This window comes from Geotrypetes seraphini, chromosome 3, assembly GCF_902459505.1.
Source record: "Geotrypetes seraphini chromosome 3, aGeoSer1.1, whole genome shotgun sequence".
NCBI lineage: Eukaryota > Metazoa > Chordata > Amphibia > Gymnophiona > Dermophiidae > Geotrypetes > Geotrypetes seraphini.
Window position 1 is genome coordinate 248,793,279 of NC_047086.1, and position 23,973 is coordinate 248,817,251.

Genomic DNA, 23,973 nt, shown 5'->3' on the forward strand with positions numbered 1-23,973 from the left:
ATCTCTCCCCCCCCCCCCATTGATGTGGCATCCATCTACTGCTCTCCGCTCCCCCCATGGTGTGGCATCTGTCTTCTTCCCTTCCATCTCTCCCTCCTTCCCAGCAGATTTTAGCATCTCTCTCTCTTCTCTTTTCCTCCCCACAGATCTGGTATCTATCTCCTTCCTCCTTTCCGCTTCCCAGGTCTGGCATCTATCTCCTCCCCTTTCCTTGCTCTGGCATCTCTCTCTCCACTCCCTTCTTCCTGTTCTTCTCTGTTCTTCCTTCTCAATTTATTTACTGCCTCTGTCTAAATTATTTCTTACTATTCAGTCCTCAATTTCCACGTTTCATTCTGTCTACCTATACCTGGCCACCTCTTTCACTCACCCCTTCCAATATTTAACTCTATCCTTTTCCCCCAATCCAGCATGTGCCCTCTTTCCTTTCTCCTCCCCACTTCTTTCCAGCGTCTGCTCCCCTCTCTCACCTCCCCTCTCTCACCTCCCCCTCTCTCACCTTCAATGTCTGTCCCACCCCTCCCTCATAGTTCCATTCAGCATCTGTCTCCCTCTCTCTACCCCTTCCATTTACTGTCCACCCTCTCTCTCGCCCCTTCCATCCACTGCCCTCTCTTCCCTTTCCATCCAGGGTCTGTCCTCTCTTCCATATGGTGTCTTCCCTCTTTCTAAGTCTTCAATAAACAATCTTTCCCGTGCCCCTTCTCTCCTTTGTACATGGTTCATTTCAGCTTCGCCCCCTCTCCATTTTTCTGTCTCCACCCCTTCCCCTATGCTCTGGCATCTCCTCTCCTTCCTTTCCCTCTGGTCTGACATCCATCTCCTTGGTTTCCTTTCCCTACCCCCATGCCCTGGCATCTTTCTGCTCTCCTTCTCTTCTATCTCCCTCCCCCTGAAGAGCACAGCAGTCAAGTTCCCTGCGCGTGCGGCGGCAATCAGCTGATTGCCGACCGCTGAGAAACGTCGGGAGAAAGACGCGTCGGCACATGCGCCAAGATGCCCCAAAGTAGGCCGCAAGCCTGGCTAAGGTGCAGGAGTGTGCCGAAGACTCCTAAGTGGCCGGGAAGAGCAGAGAAGGCCCAGGGAAGCCAGAAGACAGCACCTGGTGGGCGCTGGGGTCTGGAAGAGTAATTGTGCCCTAGTTGGGGCCCGAGTGTGGAGGGTTTTTCCGGCAGGTGTCGGGAGCACTCCAGAAGGCTAGGCTTAGCTCAGTATCACAGAGGGCTTGTTTATTTGGTAAGGAGAAGGGAAGCCAGCGCAGTGTTAGGGTCCCGCGGCCTGGGTTCAGTTCACTTGCGGGCGGTGGGAGGGAAGCTGACCTCACTAGGCAGTCGGGGGCCCCCTACCCTGTTTGCTCCCCCACTAATGCTGGACCTGGCCCCCCCTGATATTTGTGGGCTCATGGCTCGTGCCTACCCTTTAATCCGGCCCTGGACATGTGGCCTCACCCTATTCTGCCTCCAGTCCTGCCCCCCCTCGCCCTATTCCGCCCCTAACCACACCCCGTTCTGGCCCCAGACCTGTCCTGTTTCACCCCTAGCCCTGCTCCCACAAATCCTTGTGTCTCCTTTCCCGAGCTCTGAGCTTTGTCTAGAGGGCCTCCATGCATGTGTGGACATTGACACAATGATATCACACTCATGTGTGCATGCATGTTATCTCATCAACATCCACACATACATAGGCCTTCCAGATGCGGTCTTGAGCTCGAGGTCTTCCAAAACCCTGACAATCTGCCAACAAATATCTTCCTACTTGGGGCCATAACACCAATAACATCTCACGACAAACACCTAGCCTTAGTCACATGTGCAGAAAACAACAACAAAAAAAACCCCTATGCAAATACAGGAGTACAAACTAAAAGTCACAATATATAAAAACTGCTTCCTGCCTATGCGGGGACAGGAGGCAGTAGCAGAGAAAAAGCTTCCAGGTTGCCAAAGGCAGTGTGTTTACTTCAGTCATGCTTCCTGCGGCCCAAAGAGTTAGAGAGCAGTGCTGCTGGGATCAAGAATGGTGAGCATGCACCGGATCTTACCGGGGGTGGGTGGGGACAGGGACTCTGGATTAAAGAATGACATGGGGTCAAATTTTTCCCCATCTCCGCAGGAACTCAATTTTCACATCCCGTCCCCATGAGTTTTGTCGCTGTCCCTATCTCATTCCTGTAAGCTCTGCCTTAACCACACAAGCCTCGAACACTAATGATTTTAAAGTGTTTGAGACTTGTGCAGATGAGGCCAAAGCTTGCAGGAATGGGACAGGGACTGGAAAAGAACTCGCGGTGATGTGAAAATGAGTTCCCGCGGGAATGGGAAAAAATTTGTCCCCGTGTCATTCTCTACTCTGGATAGATGCGCGGGCCTTGCAGTGTCTAAAGACCACTGCTGTAGGGTTTCCAGATGTCTAATCTAATATTTCGAATCTAATATTTGTATGTCGCGGACACCTAAACAGGCTCTAAGCGACTTGAGGAAAGGGAGAGGAAGGGGGACTAGAAACATAAAACTTAGGCGAATTAAGTAAAGGTCAGATGCTTAAGATAGAAACATAGAAACATAGAAAGATGACGGCAGATAAGGGCTATAGCCCATCAAGTCTGCCCACTCTATTGACCCACCCCTTTAAGTCTACTGACCCCCTTAATCATACAGCCACTCTACTGACCCGCTCCTTCAAGTCTATACCCTAGCGACTCTATTCCTTGACTTGACCCTTGTAGGGAACCCACATAGGTATCCCATTTATTCTTAAAATCTGGGATGCTGCTGGCCTCAATATGATCCTAGAATAATTAGTTGTCGAAGAGCGAAGTTTTCAGTTTCTTTCGGAACAGGGTATGGTTGGTTTCCGTTCTTGTAGTTTCCCCGGACAAAAGTATCAAAATAAAAAAGCTGCCCGGACTGCTGACAGAGTCATTTTAAAGAAGACATATCTGGGGAAATCCAGACATCTGGTTACCCTACTCCAACCCTGATTAGAACTGAGTGGTCATCTGAGCATTTGCCGCATGACACTTGGCTGCACAGCTTTGAAAAAGGGGGCCAAAATTTTCAGAGCCTCCTTCCCCCCCCAATTAAAAATACTGAACTTTTGTGAGGCCCTAAGCTATAACTTATTTAGCTTATAAATCCAGCACTGATTTTGTTCTGTTAAGCATTTGGATTTTGTCATTTCTTTCATGACAGGCGAAACCGATTGGGGGGAGAGGGGTGGACTCATCCCTTCATCTGAATGAAGAAGTTGCTTAATATACTTGCCCTCTTCAGCTGCTGTGTGCGGCAGGCTCTGCATTACTTGGCAGGAAACCAGCCCTTTGCTCTGTTCCAAATCATTTGTGCGTATGAGGGACGGAGGGAGGGAGAGAATTTGCTGTGCACACAGCCACGGACACTTTTCTAAGAATTACCAGGAGCTGTCAGAAAGTTTGTAAACCTTAAACCACCTGCCTCTTGCACTGCAGAAGCTCCACTTTGTTTTCGCCCTGGGCAGCTTCTTAACAGAAAGATGCCTACTTTTGATGAGGTCTTAAAAGAAGCTGGTGAATTTGGAAGGTTCCAAAAGAGAGTGTTTTTGCTCCTGTGTTTGACAGGCATAACTTTTGCTTTCTCCTTCGTTGGGGTAGTGTTTCTGGGCCACACTCCTGAGAACTACTGGTGCAGGAGCCCCGGAGCGGCAGAGTTAAGTCAGGACTGTGGATGGACCTTGCAGGAAGAGTGGAACTACACTGTGCCTGCTGCAAAGCTGACGGACAAATCTGCTGACAGTCAGTGCTGGAGGTATGATATAGAATGGAATAGCACCTCTGTGAATTGTGTCAATCCCTTGCTCCATTTCTCCAACCACAGTCTGGACAGTGTGCCGCTCACTGCATGCCAGGATGGCTGGGTATATGAAGAGACCCATTCAACTATCATCAGTGAGGTAAGAGATAACACCACCTGACTCTGCTTACTGCTTTTCTTGGCTTAAAAGGGTTTAAAAACTGTTATTGTAAGCGTCGAACTACCCTTCAAACTTATAGTGAATGTTTAAATTGGTCAGCCTGGCATTAGGAATCTTGACTTCTAGAGCCTAAAAATTGCAACCTTCCCTTCCCCCGCCAAAAGAAAATCAGTAGGAATTTTACATATACAGACATGTCTCATTTGTCCTTTTTGGCAGCAAGCCTTGACTGTCCATTGCATGACTTATCCTGTGAAATAGTGGTATTTTGGTTCCTCTTTCCAATTAACCTCCCCTTTTATCAGGCTGTGCTAGAGGTTTTTTTAGCAGGGGCAAGCGAGGTACGTTCTCTAATGCTCACAGGAATTCTATGAGTGCCAGAACATTTACTTCCGGACCGGGCTAAAAGCCGCTAGCGCAACACGATAAAAGGGGGGGGTGGGAAGGTACAGTTGTTGGGACAGCAGAGGAACTCTTTGCGAGGATGTTGGATTCGAAAATATCTAGATTACGAGGGTGGTTTGAAAAGTTGGGTAAAAAAAATAAAGTTAAACAACGTAGTCTTCATCAAAGGCTTATTGTAGGAAAAATAGATTATGAAAAACTGGAAATTTGCTGGACTAAAGCCAATATTCTATAAATAGCATCTTAACTTAGGCAATGGTAGGCACCCTACTGGCACCTACATTAAGTCCAATACGCTGTTTAAAATGATACTTAAGAAAAATTACAAGGTGCCTTAAAAAATCAGCACTGGACTCGTCCCTCTGGAGGTGCCTACCAGTGCCTAACACCATTCTAGGCGTGACTAATGCCGGAAATGATATTAGGAGTCAGTAGGCACCTCCGGAGGCATGATTCACTTCAAAGACAGATGCCAGAAATTTAGGCCTTGAAAACCCTTGCCTACATTTCCGGCAAGGTAGGTGCCGGAAATGACATGGGCTTGGCAGCTGCTTTTAAGGCAGCCGCTGATAATGGTGCCGTTTACAGAATCCAGGCCTAAGTGTCTAACTAGGGTTACCAGATTTTACTCCTGTAAAATCCGGGCCCATAGCTCCACCCCTAGGCCCGCCCAGTTCCACCCAGCCCTGCCCCATTACGCTTAAGTCATACCACATGCTATCCCAGCTTCGACCCCCCAGCCCTGCCCCTCTCAACTTGTTCTCATCCTCAGGACCGCATTGGGAGATCATCTGCTTATGCGTGGATGCATATGCGCGTGGTTGATGACATATGCGCGTGGTGTCACCGCGTTGCATCCGTGCATGTACAGATGCCCTCCCGACATGGTCCCGAGGTGGAAGCTTTTCAAAACCTGGACAAAGTGCTGGGTTTTGAAAAGCCGTCTGGATAAATTTGGATGACTGGTAACCCTGGCCTATGTATAAATCTCGATGGAGTCTACATAGTTTAACTTGCTTTTTTACCCACCCTCCTATGCTACGGTTTTACATCCTCAGAAAAAAGAAGAGATGCAGTGTTATTATAGGTACTGCCCAGGAGCACTACTCCCCTCACCCACCTTCTCAATGTTCCTGGATGCCATGGATCCAGGCTACCTGTCTCTAACTCAAAGCTCCAAATGTAATCTTATCACCACTAGTAGTATCCAATATCTCACTATGAGGAGACCTCAGCCCCACCACTCCACCGCTGTAGATCATTCAAAAGCGGGAAGAATCACATGGTGCCTTTCATCATTGGTCTCAACATGTAAATATAGCTTCCTTTCACATGATTTTTGGGCGTCGGATGACAGATACAGCCCTGGGAGCCCCTTGACAAAGCGCTATGTGTGCGAAACATGTTGGGGCACAACTCCCGTTCTAAGGCTGAGCTAAGTGCTTTATATTAATATTTATCAATATAAGTATATTTTGTTATACTATTTCATACTATTTATCCTCTATAAATGACCTAAACAACAAAGCTATATTTACATGTTGAGACCAATGATGAAAGGCACCACATGATTCTTCCCGCTTTTGAATGATCTACAGTGGTGGAGTGGTGGGGCTGAGGTCTCCTCATAGTGAGATATTGGATACTACTAGTGGTGATAAGATTACATTTGGAGCTTTGAGTTAGAGACAGATATTTTGATACAGCTCCTGATTGAGATATTCAAAATATTGCCATTTGTTCTGCTTTAAATGGATCCAGGCTAAAGCAGCAGTAGTAGAATCCTTCCCTGACACTATGAACCTAAAGAAGAGGAAGTTGGGATCCTGTGGAGTCTCCTCATTTCCCAATCAATCCTGAGGTATTCTGGACCTCACTCTTGCTGTTGGCCATAGGAAAGCGATGCTTAACCGTGTCTGCCACCTGGCTCCAGAGTCCCCTGGCCACAAACACTGCTTTAATCCATCTGGTTGGAGGTGGGAGGTAAAAGGTAAAAACTGAAGTTGATCCAATAAATTGGTGAATGATAGGTCCCAAGGCATCCTGTAAGGCTTCTCTTAGCCTACATTCATCGACTGCTCACCAACTGGCTTTGCCTGCTGTTCATTTGGTACGTTTGGCATCTATGCAAAAGTCTGCCTTTTTTGCAGCAGTTCCTCGCCTGTGGAATTATCTCCCAGTTATGATTCGTTCAGAGTTATCTTATGTAAAATTCAGATCAATGGTTAAGACGCATCTTTTTGGTTTAGCATTTTTATGAGAAGTTTGGTAAATTGGGATCCTGTTTTTTGGCAACTATTTAAACAAGATTTAAACAAAATTATTTTCTTTTTAGATAATTTAGATTACTTAGATTTAATTACATTTATTTCATTTCTGCTCTTTCTCTATTGTTTTTTCTTTGTTTTCCTATGGCGTTCTTTTCGGGTTTTTGTTTTTATATATTTTGAACACCGTGCTGTTGACAAACCGAAGTGCGGTTGAAACTTTTAATAAACAGCAACATTTCCATTATCTTCAGGACTGTAATGGCTGTTTTACCTCCAGTTCATACCTCTAGTGCAGGGGTAGGGAACTCCAGTCCTCGAGAGCCGTATTCCAGTCGGATTTTCAGGATTTCCCCAATGAATATGCATTGAAAGCTGTGCATGCAAATAGATCTCATGCATATTCATTGGGGAAATCCTGAAAACCCGACTGGAATACGGCTTTCGAGGACCAGAGTTCCCTACCCTTGCTCTAGTGCAGGGGTGGGCAACTCCAGTCCTCGAGGGCCGGAATCCAGTCGGGTTTTCAGGATTCCCCCAATGAATATGCATGAGATCTATTTGCATGCACTGCTTTCATTGTAGGCTAATAGATCTCATGCATATTCATTGGGGGAATCCTGAAAACCCGACTGGATTGCGGCCCCCGAGGAGGGACTTTGACACCCCTGCTCTAGTGCAACAATATAATTCATTCTCTGTGAGAATGACTTCTACAGGCAGTGGCACAGGAGCAGGGATCTACAAACTGAAGCATTGAAGCTATTGGCATCTCTTAAGGAAGTGACTCAGCAGGAGAGGTCATTCTTGATGCTTCAGTTCAAGCAGCATAACTTCACTCTTGCTCTACCCTCTACTGAGGGTAGAGCAAAAAAGGCTCTTCACTTCCAAGTGCATGCAGAGAAATGTAATTGTAAATCCTTGGTCATTCAAATTTTTGCAGTAGTGAAAATTGTTCTAACCTCACTAAAAAGACATACAAGGGAGGTGCTGAAAAGTTCTCAGCCCAAAACAGCTTCTTAAATTCTGAGCGTTATTTTGACACTGTAACCGAAAAATGTGTTATCTTACTGCATTTCAATAAGTGCCAATTTGCAAACACAAAATTCTGTGTTATTGATATTGAAATGATATTGTTTCAGATCATTGATTAACCCATATCCACATCATGCTCTTTTTGGCTGGGCTGAGAACTTTTCAGCACCCCCTCATACAAATGGGATCAGGATACTAGACCCACATTTTCAGAATGTTGTTTTTTTTTTTCTCTGCAATAAATACAGTTGCCAGCTGGCTTCAGATTCACTAGACAGGGTTGATCCAGTCCTGGGTTTACCTCACTGCTTGCAGAGACTTATAGTCTTGCTTTTCTTGAGGAATTCAACTGGGATATCAGAACAAGTCCCTGCATATAATTAGATAAACCCAGAACTGGATCAACCCTGTCAGGTGAATCTGAAGCCAGTTGGCAACCATATTTGTTGCAGAAGAAAAAGAATAAAGAAGCAGTTACTCCTTAACTAAGGGCTCCTTTTACTAAACTACGATAGCGTTTTTAAGAAGACTTGAAGCGGTCCAGAGGAGGGCGACGAAAATGATAGGGGGCTTGCGCCAGAAGACATATGAGGAGAAACTGGAAGCCCTGAATATGTATACCCTAGAGCAGGGGTGTCAAAGTCCCTCCTCGAGGGCTGGAATCCAGTCGGGTTTTCAGGATTTCCCCAATGAATATGCATTGAAAGCAGTGCATGCAAATAGATCTCATGCAGATTCATTGGGGAAATCCTGAAAACCCGACTGGATTCTGGCCCTCGAGGACCGACTTTGACACCTGTGCCCTAGAGGAAAGGATGCACAGGGGCGATATGATTCAGACGTTCAAATACTTGAAGGGTATTAACGAAGAACATAATCTTTTCCAGAGAAAGGAAAATGGTAAAACCAGAGAACATAATTTGAGGTTGAAGGGTGGTAGATTCAAAGGCAATGTTAGGAAATTCTACTTTACGGAGAGGGTGTTGGATGCTGGAATGTGCTCCCGAGAGAGGTGGTGGAGAGGAAAACGGTGACTGAGTTCAAAGAAGCGTGGAATGAACACAGAGGATCTAGAATCAGAAAATAATATTAAAAATTGAACTAAGGCCAGTACTGGGCAGACTTGCACAGTCTGTGTCTGTATATGGCTGTTTGGTGGAGGATGGGCTGGGGAGGGCTTCAATGGCTGGGAGGGTGTAGATGGGCTGGAGTAGGTTTTAACGGAGATTTCAGCAGTTGGAACCCAAGCACAGTACCGGGTAGAGCTTTGGATTCTTGCCCAGAAATAGCCAAGAAGAAAAAATTAAAAAAAATTAAATTGAATCAGGTTGAGCAGACTGGATAGACTATTCGGGTCTTTATCTGCCGTCATCTACTATGTTAGAATTTTAGCGAGGACTAACCCTGCGCTACGCAGCTAGAACTAACACCAGCTCAATGCTGGCATTAGCGTCTAGTGCATGTGGCAATTCTGTGCGCACGCTAAAACCGCTATCGCAACTTAGTAAATGGAGCCCTGAGCATCTGACAGGAGCCTTAGAATCCTGCTACTAAAATCTCTCACACTAGTGCAATGCCTCTCAAACATTTTTAGCTCCGGCACACTAAATGGAGCAAATGTTTTTCATGGCACATTATAATTGAAATTATAAAATTGCAAACCAACAAAAAATTAAATTTGAGAGTTATTTAAAGCACTGTTCTTCAACCGCCGGTTCGCAGGAAATTTCTGCCGGTCCGCATAAGGCCGGCAAGATTAAAGTGACCATAGGTCCGTTTTCAGACCTCCTGTCCCGTTGTCCCCACACACAGCTTCGGGACAGCGGTACAGGCGATCATTTCCTGTCCCTTCCTCCTTCCTTTCCCCGGCTCCCCTTCTCTTACCACCCTGTCGCTGCTGCTAAAGCCGACAGGAAGTTTTCTTTCTGACGTCAATTCTGACGTCGGAGAGCATGTTCTGGGCCAGCCAGTCGCTGCCTGGCTGGCCCAGAATGTCCTCTCCAATGTCAGATTTGAGGTCAGAAATAAGACTTCCTGTTGGCTTTAGCAGTAGCAGCAGGGCAGTAAGAGCAGGGGAAAGGAAGGAGGGATTTTTTTTTTTTTTTCCTTTCGGGGCAGGGAGGGAAGGAGGAAGGCAGGCAAGCAGGCTGGCTTTGGCGAGGGAGAGAGGTAGGCAGGCAGGCTGGCTTCGGGGGTGGGAGTGGGACAAAGTGTGGAAGGCAGAAAGAGGGACATAGGAAGGAGGCACTGGGGGCACTAAAGAGATATGAAGGAGGCACTGGGGGCACTAAAGACAGGAAGGGGCACTAAGGACATGGGAAGGAGGCACTGGGGACACTAAAGACATGGGAAGGAGCCACTGGGACACTAAAGATAGGAAGGGGCACCAAGGACATGGGAAGGAGGCACTGGGGGCACTAAAGACAGGAAGAGGCACTAAGGACATGGGAAAGAGGCACCGGGGGCACTAAGGACATAGGAAGGAAAGAGGGAGGGAATAGAAAGGGACAATTCTTGGGCCTGAGTGCAGAAAGAAAGAAATGAAAGAAAGGATACATAGACAGAAGGAAACGCAACCAGAGACTCTTGAAATCACCAGACAGCAAAGGTAGGAAAAATGATTTTATTTTCAATTTCGTGATCAAAACGTGTCAGTTTTGAGAATTTATATCTGCTGTCTATATTTTGCACTATATTTGTTTATTTGTCTATAGTTACTGAGGTGACCGAGCTCGCGGAGATGGGGTGGAAACTGTTTTTTTAAATTTTAGTCCTAGTAGTTTGCCGGTCCACAAAATAATTCTTTTATTTCTGCCGATCCACGGGTGTAAAAAGGTTGAAAAACACTGATTTAAAGTACTTTAAGCTATGTATGGGTAATTGTAACAACGGTGAAACTAAAGTAAATAGAATAAAATTGCTAATCAATGCAATGGATGTGCTTGATTTTGAGTGCAAATGAACTTAAAATTTGGCTCGATAGTTGACAAGCAAACAAGTATTTCATCATCCACCATCTGCAGTCGTTTTCTATTTTTTTAATTTAATTTCTGTCAGAGTTGAAAATCCAAGTTTGCAAAGATGATAAGATCCAAGCGGTAACAAAGCCTTGATTTCTTTGTTGCTCAAAGAAATCAAATAAAAAAATAAAATTAAAATTACTTGCTGTTAGTGTTCAAGGACCAATCACATCAAAGAATGATGCTTGTCAGGGCGGTTTTATCCTTACGCACACAGACGCTTATAACATTGACAGACTCTTGCATATGTGAAGTACATGTCATCTATTCTAGTGTATACTTATGAAAATTAATAAAGAATTATTTAAAAAAAAAAAAAAACCCAGAATGTATAAAGCTAGTATAAAAGGTTTTATTTAATGGCGTTTGTAACCCGTTAAGCATATTACCTGTATTGATATTTAATTTAAGATCTCCTTATCTTTCTTTGCTTCCTCCAGGTACAAATTAGTGGTCTGAGGAAGAGATAATTGTTTTCTACTTTTGCCCCGAAGCCCTTTAAATCTCTATGGGCTTTGGGGCTGTTAGTGCAGCACAGCCACCAGCGTGGCTTTGTAAAAGAGGCCGTTAGTTTATTTATTGAAATTTTTTATAAAAAAGCAATTAAGCAACAAACTATGAGAACAGAAATACAGTCCAGGATATACAGGTCATGAGAAATCAATAATACAAATTTTGCTATGCTCTAGGAACATGTTGTACCATACAAGAATCAGAACTCAGCAGCAAATAATCTTTAAGAGCAGTCCATTTCTTCAAGGAGGACAGAGAAACAGTGGAGGAGCAGTGTCTCTTAACAGAATAGTATTCGTATCTAGCATAGCATTCATAGCATAATGAGTTCCACCAGTGTGTATGAGAGACTTTTGACAGATCTTTCCAGTAAGTACAAACCGTTTTTACAGCCGTATCTAATAAGGTGTCTAATAATTGACCTGAGGAGTCTGGTAAGAAGCAAGTGAATTGAGCTCCTCTTACTAGTATAATGCCTAGCGAAATATGATCTGAGATAGGGAGAATTTCAATTTTGGTAGACCAGACTTCGGTCCAGTATTTATAAAGATGTGGACATTCAAAAAGGAGGTGTTTTAAGTTGCTAACTGCGATCCACAAGACCAGCAAAATTTGGAAAAAGCCGGATTAATAAGGTGAGAACACACAGGGATCCACAAAGCTCTGTGAAAGAGGAAGAAAAGTGACTGAATAGTGGATGCAGATTTGGAGGATCTATAAAGACCACGCCAGATATAGTCCCAAGTAGAATCTGAGATTTCGGTCTGAACATCAGTTTGTCAAGCGGAACGTAAGGAAGACAGATTATGAGCTCTAGTATTTTTGAAATGTTTGGAAATTTTGGAAGCAATGTGTCCTGCAGCATGGTGTTTCACTGAGAGATCAAGGATGGAGGCTTTGCATCTTTTTGAAGAGGGAGAAATCGAACTCTTACGAAGAGAGGACCTCAGTTGTAACCAGAGGAAAAACTGAGAGCCAGCTAGTGAATGTGAGGTCTGAGTCTGAGAGAAAGGAATCCAATTACTTATGTCAGGATCAATGAAAAGGATATATCCTAAATATTTAACAACTGCCAGGAGACCCACGAAACCATTTTTTTAAAAAATCTATCAGTATAGCAGGATTATTCCATAGAGAAATATGGAAAGATTTAGAAACAGGGATTTCCAATGAGGAGTCCAAAAATTTGAGAGATTCGTAAGTGTTTTTTATAATGGGGTTAGCTTTTCCAATCTGAGGGAGAGACATACCAAGAATCTTATCCATGCAGAAATGGTACATATATTGTTTTTCTAGAGAGAGCTATCGAGGTAGGGCAGACAAATGATAAAGTAATAATCACTCAAATCCACCCCACCCAAAAGTTTAGGTTTTTTTCAATTTCAAGAGGGATATTCTGGGTGATTTGGCATTCCATAAAAATTTGGCAAGGAGCCTCCCCAAGGATTTGTAGAAAGGTAATGGAAATAGTAGGGGAAACATGTTCAGAAGGTATAAAATTTCAAGAAGTAGGACCATCTTAAGGGATAATTGTTTTCTTTTTTAAGGAAATTTCCTTTTTCTATTTTGAGTATTAAATGCCTTATTCTTTGTATTTCTTGAACAAGTGGAAGCTTGTAAATTTGTTGAAAAGTAATAAATAAATAAATCTCTTTTGTAAAAGGGGAGGGGGTTGTTACGTGCCCTTTATAGAATCTTTTCCTATAAGCACAGGATTGAAAAAAAAAAATCAGTAATGAATCAGTTATATTAACTGATGAGTTTTAGAACTTTACCAGTCAGCCACCTCCCAAATTGTTTTCTGTTAACCCTCAGATGAAGTTTCAGCTGTTCTCTGTGACTTTGATACTTCCAGGCACCCTGATAAGGTGCACATGACTTTCATGCTACAAGCTAACATGAACGGCATGCTATATATACAGTACCACAGCCAGCTTTGAAAAGAGATTCCTCTCATAGTCTGGTGGGTTGTTGTTTTTTTTTTGTGAAATTAGGGCATGGAAAAGTAACACCTTTGAATACCATTACCACTTGAATTTATAGGAAACATCTTGCGAAGTCAGCATGCAAGCAGTGTGATAAAAACTCAGTTTAATACACTATGAGGCACAGTTTATCTCTTAGTTTCATCTTGTTTGATTTTCTTTGTCAATGTGTACTCTCTGACCTTCAAATTTCTTCCTTTTAACTCACCTTTTAGCTATATATAACATTTATATGTACCACAGTCTTTTTTATTTTTTAATAAATCTTTATTGATTTTTAAACTTTGACAGTGCAATACACTTACTTGAGCATAAACATTTCATAAAACGCACTATTAAATACACAATTTATACATAAAACAATCATTTTCTCACCCTCCTCTCAATTATTAATACAAGAAAACATATTATGTGATTACAATATTATAATTAAGAAATTTTAATAATCAAAATACTTTCCCCCCCCCCAGATGTGTAAGGAAATCCAACAAAAAAAATATGTGACAATCATTGCAATGCAACAAATGCAGTCAATGGGCTCCACACTCTATTAAATGTACTACTAAACCCCAAACACTCCGCATTTATTCTCTCATATTTATAAGTGGTACAAACATTTGTCCACCGAAATGTGTAATTCAGCCTGTCGTAGCTCTTCCAATTATGTGTAATCCTGTCATGATCAAAAAAAGATGACTTTTATATTTATCCAAAGAAGGCTTAACGTGTAAAAGCGTATCACAAATTATGGCTTCATAGGTTAAGGGAATTGCTGAATCAAGAATAAGATTAATTTGTCCCCAAATTGACTTCCAGAAACTAAGTATCAAAGGACAATAATATAACAGATGATCCAAAGTCCCTCTATCACTATGACAATGCCAGCATCTATTAGACTTAGAACTGTCTAATTTTTGTAAACAAATTTAACGGGGGAAATGACTTTTGGAAATCACCCTCATTACTTGCACACCGGTTTGGAGGGGTCCAAAAAAACCCACAGTCTTACAGCAAGCGCTAGCTACCCTTTGGGCACATTTTGAGAAATTGAAAGGCTTTAATTTACCTGTGATAAGATGTAAGTGAGTTTGGAGCTCTGGGCATGACGATTCTCAGATCTGTTGGGAAATACAAGATTGTGTCACACAGCCATGAACACTGAGGGCTCCTTTTACGAAGGTGCGGTAGCGTTTTTAGCGCACGCACCGGATTAAGCGCGCGCTAGCCGAAAAACTACCGCCTGCTCAAGAGGAGGCGGTAGTGGCTGGCGCACGTGGCATTTTAGCATGCGGTATTCCGCGCGTTAAGGCCCTAACGGGCTTCATGAAAGGAGCCCTGAATGTGGGTTGCAAACAGAGCTGGTGCAAGGGTATTAGGCACTCTAGGCAAACCTTCAGCTTTATCCCCCACCCAAAAAAATTAATTTTCAGGCCTTAATCTGCCCCCCCCCCCCAAGAAATCATGTTTTTAAATATTAAATACCGGTGTGCAAATAATGAGGGTGATTTCCAAAAGTCATTTCCCCCGTTAAATGAGCTACAAATAGGTTTGGAGCACCCTGATTTTAGGAAGCGTTACTGTACACCCTAATGAAACATTTGACAACTTCTCCATTTCCAGTGTTGTCAATCCACTAGAAAAAAGCCTTGCCGGGGGGCGCTATTGAGCTGGAGAACAAGGTGGCTGCATAATCTCTTCTCTCCTCCTTGGATTCTAAAACATTGACAAGGAGCAAGTGATAAACTTTACTGATCGAGTTTATAAATATCTCCTTCTACTGCTGAGATGGCAGCGAATAAATCTAATAAAGCAGAATCGCAGCTAGCACAAACATCGGGATCAAAAAGATCCAAACATGATCCTCCGACACCGGAAAAGCAGTCAGTGAGTAAACATCACTCGGATTCCTGATATTGTGCTGGACGAGATTCGTGCACTAAAAGATCTAATAACGAAACAATATGACATAACTTGTGAAATGCGTGGGGAAATTAATTCACTCACGGTCTCCTTTGAATCTTGCAAAACGCGTGTCGAGGCGCTAGAAAACAGGGCAGACATGGTGGCGCTTTCTACTGCACAATTTGAGGAACGCGTGCAGCAGCGATTTAAAAAATTTGATCAGGAGTTGGAGGACCTTTCCAATCGCAATCGTCGAAATAACATTAGAATTATCGGCTTAGCGGAATGTGCGGAACGATCAGATCTTGTTAAATTTCTTACAGGCCAACTGCCGAAAATCCTGCATTTATCATCCGACTTACCTCTGCAGTTCGAGCGTGCCCACAGTACGCCATCTTCCTTGAAACAAGGATTCACAAGACCAAGACCCATCGTAGCAAAGTTACTGCGCTATCCCCAGGCTCTGCAAATTCTAACTGCTGCAAAGTCCATATCAGACTTGAAATTTGAGGATAAGAAGTTCTTAATAGTTCCGGATCTGGCAAAAACGACGGCTCGAAAACGGAAGTCCTTTTTGGAAATGAGAGCGAGACTTAAATCGATGGGAGCAAGATACGGGCTGCAATACCCTGTCCGGATGATCGTGACAATTAATAATTCCACTCAGCATTTCGAATCCCCAGAACAACTTCAGTCCTTTTTAGATGGCCTGCAGTCACAGGGCATGTCTTCCGCCTGATGACTTTATGTTTTATTCCAGATACATGCCTAATCTTTCTTTCTGAGAAATGAAGATCACTAAGGAAGCCTGCACCAGCTTTTCACTTACCATGGCCTTCTTTAGTTGATGACTTATCCATATGTTTGTTTGATTCATTTTTTATTGTTGATCAAATCTCAGTTTTCTTTTTTTATTTCACACAGATGCTTTATTTGATTATAGTATAATATGCTCTGTATTTTCGTCTAGATCTTTTGTTTTTCTCCCCACAGTATTATTGGACTTTGCTGTTTATAGTAGGGGATTTATGTTGACACTGTAAGAGAAACGTGTCCTCCTTCTCCATCTTACTTTAAAGATTTCTGTTACAGTGATATATAATTTCTCTCAGACCACACTTATAGGACTAGGGTTTTCAATATATATAGGTGAGAGAGTAAAGGAGAAGGCAAAGAAGATAAATGGGAATCAGTTTAGGGGAGTTAGGAACATACTTTGATTATATTATAATTAAAAGGGGGGGAAAAAAACTTTTAGACAGTCTCTTCTATATGTTTTATCCTGATATCATTTAGGGATATTGTTTCTACTATGGATTAATGTGTTCAAATAAAGGGAATGAAATAAGGAGGTATAGGATTATATATGGGGGGTTTATATATAAAAAGAAAAGGGAACAAAAATATATATATTAAAAAATAAACATAATAATGAACAAAAAAAAAAATACAAGGAAAAAAAAAATTAGAAAGTCAACTTCGTTCTGCTGATTCTTGTTGGTCCCCTTTACTGAAATACTCGTTCATGATCCTATTCAATTGGCATTTGATTAGAGTTTCCATTAGTTTGCTCACTATTTATGTGAGACTCACTGGTCTGTAGTTTGCCATCTCCATCCTGGAGCCTTTCTTGTGGAGTGGAATGACGTTAGCCGTCTTCCAGTCCATCGGGACGTTACCTGTACTAAGGGAGAGATTGAAGAGCACGGATAGAGGTTCCGCCAAGACATCACACAACTCCCTGAGCATCCTGGGTTGTAGGTTGTCAGGCCCCATTGCCTTGTTAACCTTGATTTTTGACAATTCACAGTTTTTCCGAATGCCCTCTTGTTTTTTATTTCCCCGCTAGCCTGAAGAATCTGTCCCTCTCCATCTTCTCTATAAAATCATGAAAGGTATAGAGAAGGTGGAGAGGGACAGATTCTTCAGGCTAGCAGGGACATCAAAAACAAGAGGGCATTCGGAAAAACTGAAAGGAGACAGATTCAAGACGAATGCTAGGAAGTACTTCTTCACTCAGAGGGTGGTGGACACCTGGAATGCACTTCAAGGAGAGGTGATAGGACAGAGTACAATAATGGGTTTCAAAAAGGGCTTGGATGACTTCTTGAAGGAGAAAGGGATTACAGGGTATAGATGGAGGGGTACTATACAGAGTACTTCAGGATTAGGGCATAAACAATTCAGGTGGTGGGAACTTACAGGTCAAGGACCTGCAGGGCCGCCGCGGGAGCGGGCTGCTGGGCACGATGGACCCCTGGTCTGACCTGGCAGAGGCAATACTTATGTTCTTATGTACAAAGGAGAGAAAGGGCACAGGATATATAGTTTATTGAAGGGACATAGAAAGAGGGAAGATGCCATATGGAAGAGAGAGAGGGTGAACACTGGATGGAAAGGGCAGAGAGGGTGGACAGTGGATACAAGGGGCAGAGAGAGGGTGGACAGTAGATGGAATGGGTAGAGAGAGAGAGAGAGGGCAGAGGCTGGGTGGAAGGGGCAAAGAGAAAGGACAGATGTTGCATGGAAGGGAGAGAGGACAAACGCTGAATAGAAAGAAGAGAGCGAAGAGAAAATGATTAAAGCAGAAACGACAAAAGGTAGACATTTTTTTTTGTTGCTTTACATAGAATCAAGTAGTACTGTAACTGTATTGATTTAAGTTTATAAATAGGAAATGTAATTAAGGCAATTTTGGGGGGACTTAACCCCTTTCCTCAGGTCAGGACAGGATACCATAACAGCAGTATACTGTACTGTCTTGAAGAGAGATTTGAATTAGTCCAATAAAATGGTATTTTCTTATTTCTCATTATTTGTTTTATTTATATTTGTTAATTTGTAAAGTGGCAGTTTTTTCAAATTTACATCTACTGTCTTTATATTTTACACAGTATTAGAGGACTTGTTACTGTTTCTGTGGTGTTGTATTGTATGCAGATTCTGGTTTCTTGGTTTAGTTTAACTTTTGTCTACATATTTCTATTTTTAGCTTGTGATTATTCCATATTGGGCGAGGGTGTATCTGTGTTCTGTGTGTATGAAAAGGACATGGTTTTCTGTTAGCATTGACTGTACAGGATCAATTGACCGTGCAGGATGTGACTTGTTTAGTTTTACAATGTGTATGTTGATGTTCTAGTGCTCACTGCAGTGTTTAAGATGCTGCCTTTTCCTAGGTGCACCCTTGTTGTGTGACTCATGGATTATTACTAAAAATAACTTTTTTATATAGAGGAAGGGGTTGTTAAAAAATGATCAGCACTGGCTGTCATATATACTAGGTATGCCATTGGATTTAATGACCCTATTCTAACTTTACTGTTGACGTAAGTGGTGTTGTACCCTTCCCCCTCCGCAGTATAGAGCATTAAAGTTGTATTAACATCAAGCAGCTTTCAAATGACATTATAAGCTAATAAAATATTTTTAATACATTGCTAATTATTACCTGCATCTTTACCTAAACAGTTTTATCCTAGCTCTCACTTTGTTCTTTATCTGCTACTTTTTTATTTTGCTGTAGTGCAGGGGTAGGCAATTTCAGTCCCCGAAAGCCGGAGCCAGGTCAGGTTTTCAGGATATCCCCAATGAATATGTATGAGATGGATTTGCATGCACTGCCTCCTTGAGATGCAAATCTATCTCATGCATATTTATTGTGGATATCCTGAAAACCTGACCTGGCTCCGGCTCTCGAGGACTGGAATTGCCTACCCCTGCTGTAGTGCAATCACACAGGTCTCCTTCAAGGCTCAGTAATACCTCTCCATAAATTATGTGGTAGAGATCTGGAAGTAGGGATTGCATCTATTTCATATCCTCAGTGAGATCTCAGGAAGGAACCTAGTGATCAAAACATTATTAGAGGTGCTGTAGAGCCATTTCTTGTATGACTGGATGAGCTATATTTATCTTTTTTTTTTAGTTGTTTAAATTAATGCACAAATAAATGGTTAGATTGAGCCTAATGACTTCATTAACATATTTCCCTTTTTTAAACCTCTATACCATTTGAAAGAGGGCAAATATCTAATTATTCACTTCTAGAATTAGATACTTCTTAAATTTAGTAAAAATATTGTGGCACAAGTGTCAGGAAGTCATATTGAGCATTGGAAAATAATTAATAATAATTAACTAATAAAAATAGTACACATTTAATTTTCCCCACCACCAAATTTCGCCATCCCGCCCCGCTGTAAGTATAGTTTCCACTTTACGATAGAAATTTGTATTGAAATATATCGGCATTCTCAAGTTGTAATTAATTTTGGGAACAATCATCATTTTTATAGTATCCAATCTCCCCCACCATGATATCCTTAATGGTGACCACTGCTTAGTTAGATCTTTAATTTTTTGAAGCACAAATTCCTTATTCATTTGAATTGTTTCAACAACAGTAGGGCAGAAATATACACCTAAATACTTTAGTTTATTTTTGACTCATTTGAACTTATACTGAGAAATTTCAACCTCTATTCCAGGACAATTTAATGGCATTAATTCAGATTTAAACATGTTAAGTTTGTAGCCAGCAACAATAGAATATGATTGGATTGTTTCAAGGTATAGAGCTGGGTGTAGAATAAATCAAGACATCATCGGCGTATGCAGAATATTTGACATTCTTATTACCAAACGACATTCCATGAATGTTTAAATTGTTTTGAAGTTTCATCAACAAAGGTTCTAAAGCAATATTATAAAGCAAAGGCGATAAAGGGCATCCATGCCTCGTTCCTCTAGTTGAATAGAAAGGTGCAGATAATTTATTATTGATAAATATCCTTGTTCTAGGTCTAGAGTACAAGACTTTGATCATATTTATAGCCAACTGTAAAAATCCAAACCACTGTAGAATTTGAAAAAGAAAAGGCCATTCTATCCTGTCAAAAGCCAGAGCCAATGAAATATCATCTTCATCCGTATTTTCAGCAGATTGTATTACTTCAAGAAAGAGCCTTGAATTGTCCATAGAGGTTCTACCATTTTAAAAACCATTTTGATTGATAGAGATAATTTTGAATAATATTCTTTTGCAATCTTGAGGCTAATATTTTTGCGTAAATTTTTGCATCAACATTTATCATGGAAAGAGGCCTGTAGTTCTGAATCAGCGCTGGATCTTTGTCACCCTTAGGTAAGACAATAATTGTTGCTTCCGTGAATGTGCCTTCTATTTTCTGAGATCTTATGAAATGTTGAAACACAGATGCAAGTTTTGGTAATGAAAGTGACTTAAATGCCAAATAAAATTCCACAGTCAAACCATCAGGACCAGGTATATGGTTTTTGGCCATAATATTTAGCACATTAAACACATCTGCTTCTGTAATATCATTATCGCAAACTTCTCTCCCAAGGTTCTTTTATTCATATCTGGTGGAGCTGTCCTAAGATATAAATTTTTGGGAACCAAGTAATGAGTTTCATCTCAGAGGTTTTGGGGTTCCAGGTATATAAAACTAAGGAATGTTGTTTATTAAGTATGGCTTCACCAGTGATATTAATGCATCACAGGAAATGGATTGGTTTAGTAATGACAGCAGCATGAATGGTATTAACTGCATTTTGAAAGAGAAAAGATATACCATTGATTAAGATAGTTCAATATAAGGTAAAATTTGTTTATAATATGTCCAAGCTAACTGCCATATGAAGAAATCAGCTATGTTCATTTCTTTTTTTTTTTTTAATTCTTTATTCATTTTTATAACTTACATCAAGTGTAACAAAAAGTAACATAATTTTAACTTAAATATATCACTTGAAATTCTATAATCATACTCAATATATTTTATCCCATTCCCTCCCAACTCTTCAATATATCATAACACATATATCATATAATAAAGACTTTCCTTTCATTCAAAGCACCTAGTGAAAATTCAAAAAATTAACCCCCTCCCCCCCTATTATTTCATTTGTACTAACCGGGGAAATGATATTTATTCATTGTAATAATTTGTTAATGGCCCCCACACATCTTGAAATTTATTAAAATTTCCTTTCTGAAGAGCTAATGTTCTTTCCATTTTATAAATATGACACACTGAATTCCACCAAAAGCTATAGTTTAATCTACTCCAATTTGTCCAATTGCCTGTTATTTGTTGTATGGTGACCCCTGTTAAAATAAGTAAGAGTTTATTATTTTTGGAAGATATTTGGCTCTTAGCCCTCGTAGACATGCCAAATAATACTGTATCATATGATAATGCCACATAATTTTCTAACAAACTATTAATTTGTCCCCAAATTGATTTCCAGAAAGCCATGATAAATGGACAATAGAACAATAAATGATCTAAAGTCCCTGCTTCAAGATGACAATGTCAACATCTATCCGACTTAGAGCAATCTAATTTTTGTAAACGAACAGGGGTCCAGAATGCTGTATGTAACAGGAAAAACCATGTTTATCTCATAGATGCAGACATCTTACATCTCATCCTCCAAGACCAAATTCGTGGCCATTGAGACTCAGTAATTTGATGCTTAATCTCAATGCTCCAAATGTCCCGGAGACCAGTCTTTGGTTTTTTATTCTTAAATCCAGATATTAATTTATACCACTGAGTGGCCTGGTGTCCCAGGAAATCCACCTGAAAGCATAAGAAATCTAAACTATATTGATTATTAAGATTTTTCCATTCAGGGAACCCCACCTGAATGGCCTGCTTCAGTTGCATCCATCTAAAATTTTGTGATTTATTAAGGCCATATTTATGTTGCAACTGTGAAAACTCAAGCAGTTTACCATTAGAAATAACATCTTCTAATACACGTATTCCTGCAATCATCCAATGCTTCCAGATGACCTTAAATCCACCAATTTGAATCTTGGAGTTCAGCCATATAGTTTGATTTGTTGATTTGTGAATTTGTTCATTTAAAAAAATATGGTCTAAATATAAAACTTGGGAGGAATTGATTGTTCCTGAAAAAGACTAGGATGTTTGAATGTGGATCAGGTATGTCACCTCCTGACCTCTTGGGGTGGGTGTAGGATTTGGGGTTTTGTTCTTGGGGGGAGAGATTGGATTTAAGGATTAATGATGGATATTATGAGGATAGGTTATGGTTATTATATATCTTTCTAAATTGTGTCATATGGTGGAAATAATTGTGTATATGCTTGTTAAAAAGCAAGATTTTACTGTTTTTGTATTTTGAAATTACTTTAATAAAGAATATTTAATTTAAAAAAAACCAACCAGCCATTCAGGGAGTTGCACGGGACCAGGCAGGCATGCGAAAGCTCGCACCTGCCTTGCATTCCGCTCTGCCACTGCCAGAAGAGATCTGGAGGCCAGCCCTGCTAGGATTAAAAAAGGTACCAGGGGGACAGGACCCTGCCTGCCGGGATTAAAAAATGGTACCAGGGGCTGGGGAGGTCCTGCTGGGATTAAAAAGAGGTACCAGAGGCAGGGAGTGTTATATTTGCTCCATAAGACGCACCCTTATTTCCACCCACTTAGGGGGGGGGGGGAGTGTGTCTTATGGAACAAACAATACGGTAAGTAGTACATTTAAAATGAATCCAAGAGAATATTTCTTCACTCTGTGTAATTAAACTGTAATTCATTGCCGGAGAATGTGGTGAAAGCAGTTAGCTTAACAGGGTTTACAAAAGGTTTGGGTAATTTCTTAAAACATAAGTCCAGAAGCTGTTATTAAGATAGCTTGGGGACATCCACTGCTTATTCCTAGGGTAAGCAGCAAAAAATCTGTTTTACTCCTTGGGATTTTGCCAGATACTTGTGATCTGGGTTGAACACTGTTAGAACAGGATACTGGACTTTATGGACCTTTGGTTTGTCCCAGTATGGCAGCTCTCATGCCCCTGTGGAACACAACTTCCAGAATATAGAGAACCCCTTATGAACAACAGCATTAAACTGTAATGTCAGTCCTCTATCCAAGAATCCAAGAACTTTTATAGTTGGAGCAAACAAATAAGTAGAAGTGCCCACCCGAACACTGTCCTCACCAATGTCAGGAGATCTAGTAGCAAAGAAAAACTGAGGGGCTTTTTCAGTATTAAGGTTCAATTATGTTCAACCATCCATTGTTCCACAATAGACAATGCGGTCTTTATACGGGATTGCTCCCAAAATGGTAAGGATCATCAACATGATAGCATCAGCATTGATGTAGGTCCTAAATTCCTGACAGGCGAAACACCTTCCCAGAGAACAAAGGTAGATATTAAAAAGTATAGGGAACAATGGAAACCCCATAGGGGGTATAGGAATAAGCTCCATCCTGAAAGACCTGGTAAGGACAAGAGGCTAACAAGCTCCCAAACCATCCCACGACCTTACCAGACAAACCAATAGCATCCAAATATGGCAACAAAACTAAATCAAAAGCACTACTTAAAAATCACATAATCCTTCAGTGTCTGAGAATGATCCTTGCTCTTCCTGATCATTAACCAGTTGGGTAAAGGTGTAATTCCTGTCATCAATCTACAGTAAATGTCTCTCTTGCTAGCATAAGAACATAAGAAGTGCCTCTGCTGGGTCAGACCAGAGGTCCATCGTGCCCAGCAGTCCGCTCGCGCGGTGGCCCAACAGGTCCAGGACCTGTGTAGTAGTCCTCTATCTATACCCTTCTATCCCCTTTTACTTCAGAAAACTGTCCAATTCCTTCTTGAACCCTAATACAGTACTCTGTCCTATCTCGCCCTCTGGAAGCGCATTCCAGGTGTCCACCACCTGTTGGGTGAAGAAAAGCTTCCTAGCATTGTTTTGAATCTGTCCCCTTCCAACTTTTCTGAATGCCCTCTCGTTCTTGTGGTTTTCGAAAGTTTGAAGAATCTGTCCCTCTCTACTTTCTCTATGCCCTTCATGATCTTGTAAGTCTCTATCATGTCCCCTCTAATTC

The 23,973-nt window shown here is 41.4% G+C and overlaps 1 protein-coding gene across 3 annotated transcripts in view; it reads left to right on the top strand.

Moving 5' to 3' along the window:
* Nucleotides 1-3,364: 3,364 nt before the first annotated feature.
* Nucleotides 3,365-23,973, top strand: part of SLC22A3 (solute carrier family 22 member 3) — a 236,507-nt gene continuing 215,898 nt past the window's right edge. For all 3 annotated transcript variants that reach the window (XR_004538947.1, XR_004538946.1, XM_033939722.1), the window contains exon 1: nt 3,365-3,927. Coding sequence is in view for 1 of the 3 variants with exons in the window: in XM_033939722.1 (XP_033795613.1) it covers nt 3,511-3,927 (417 nt within the window). In the remaining 2 variants the exon portion in view is untranslated. The remainder of the gene's footprint in view (nt 3,928-23,973) is intronic.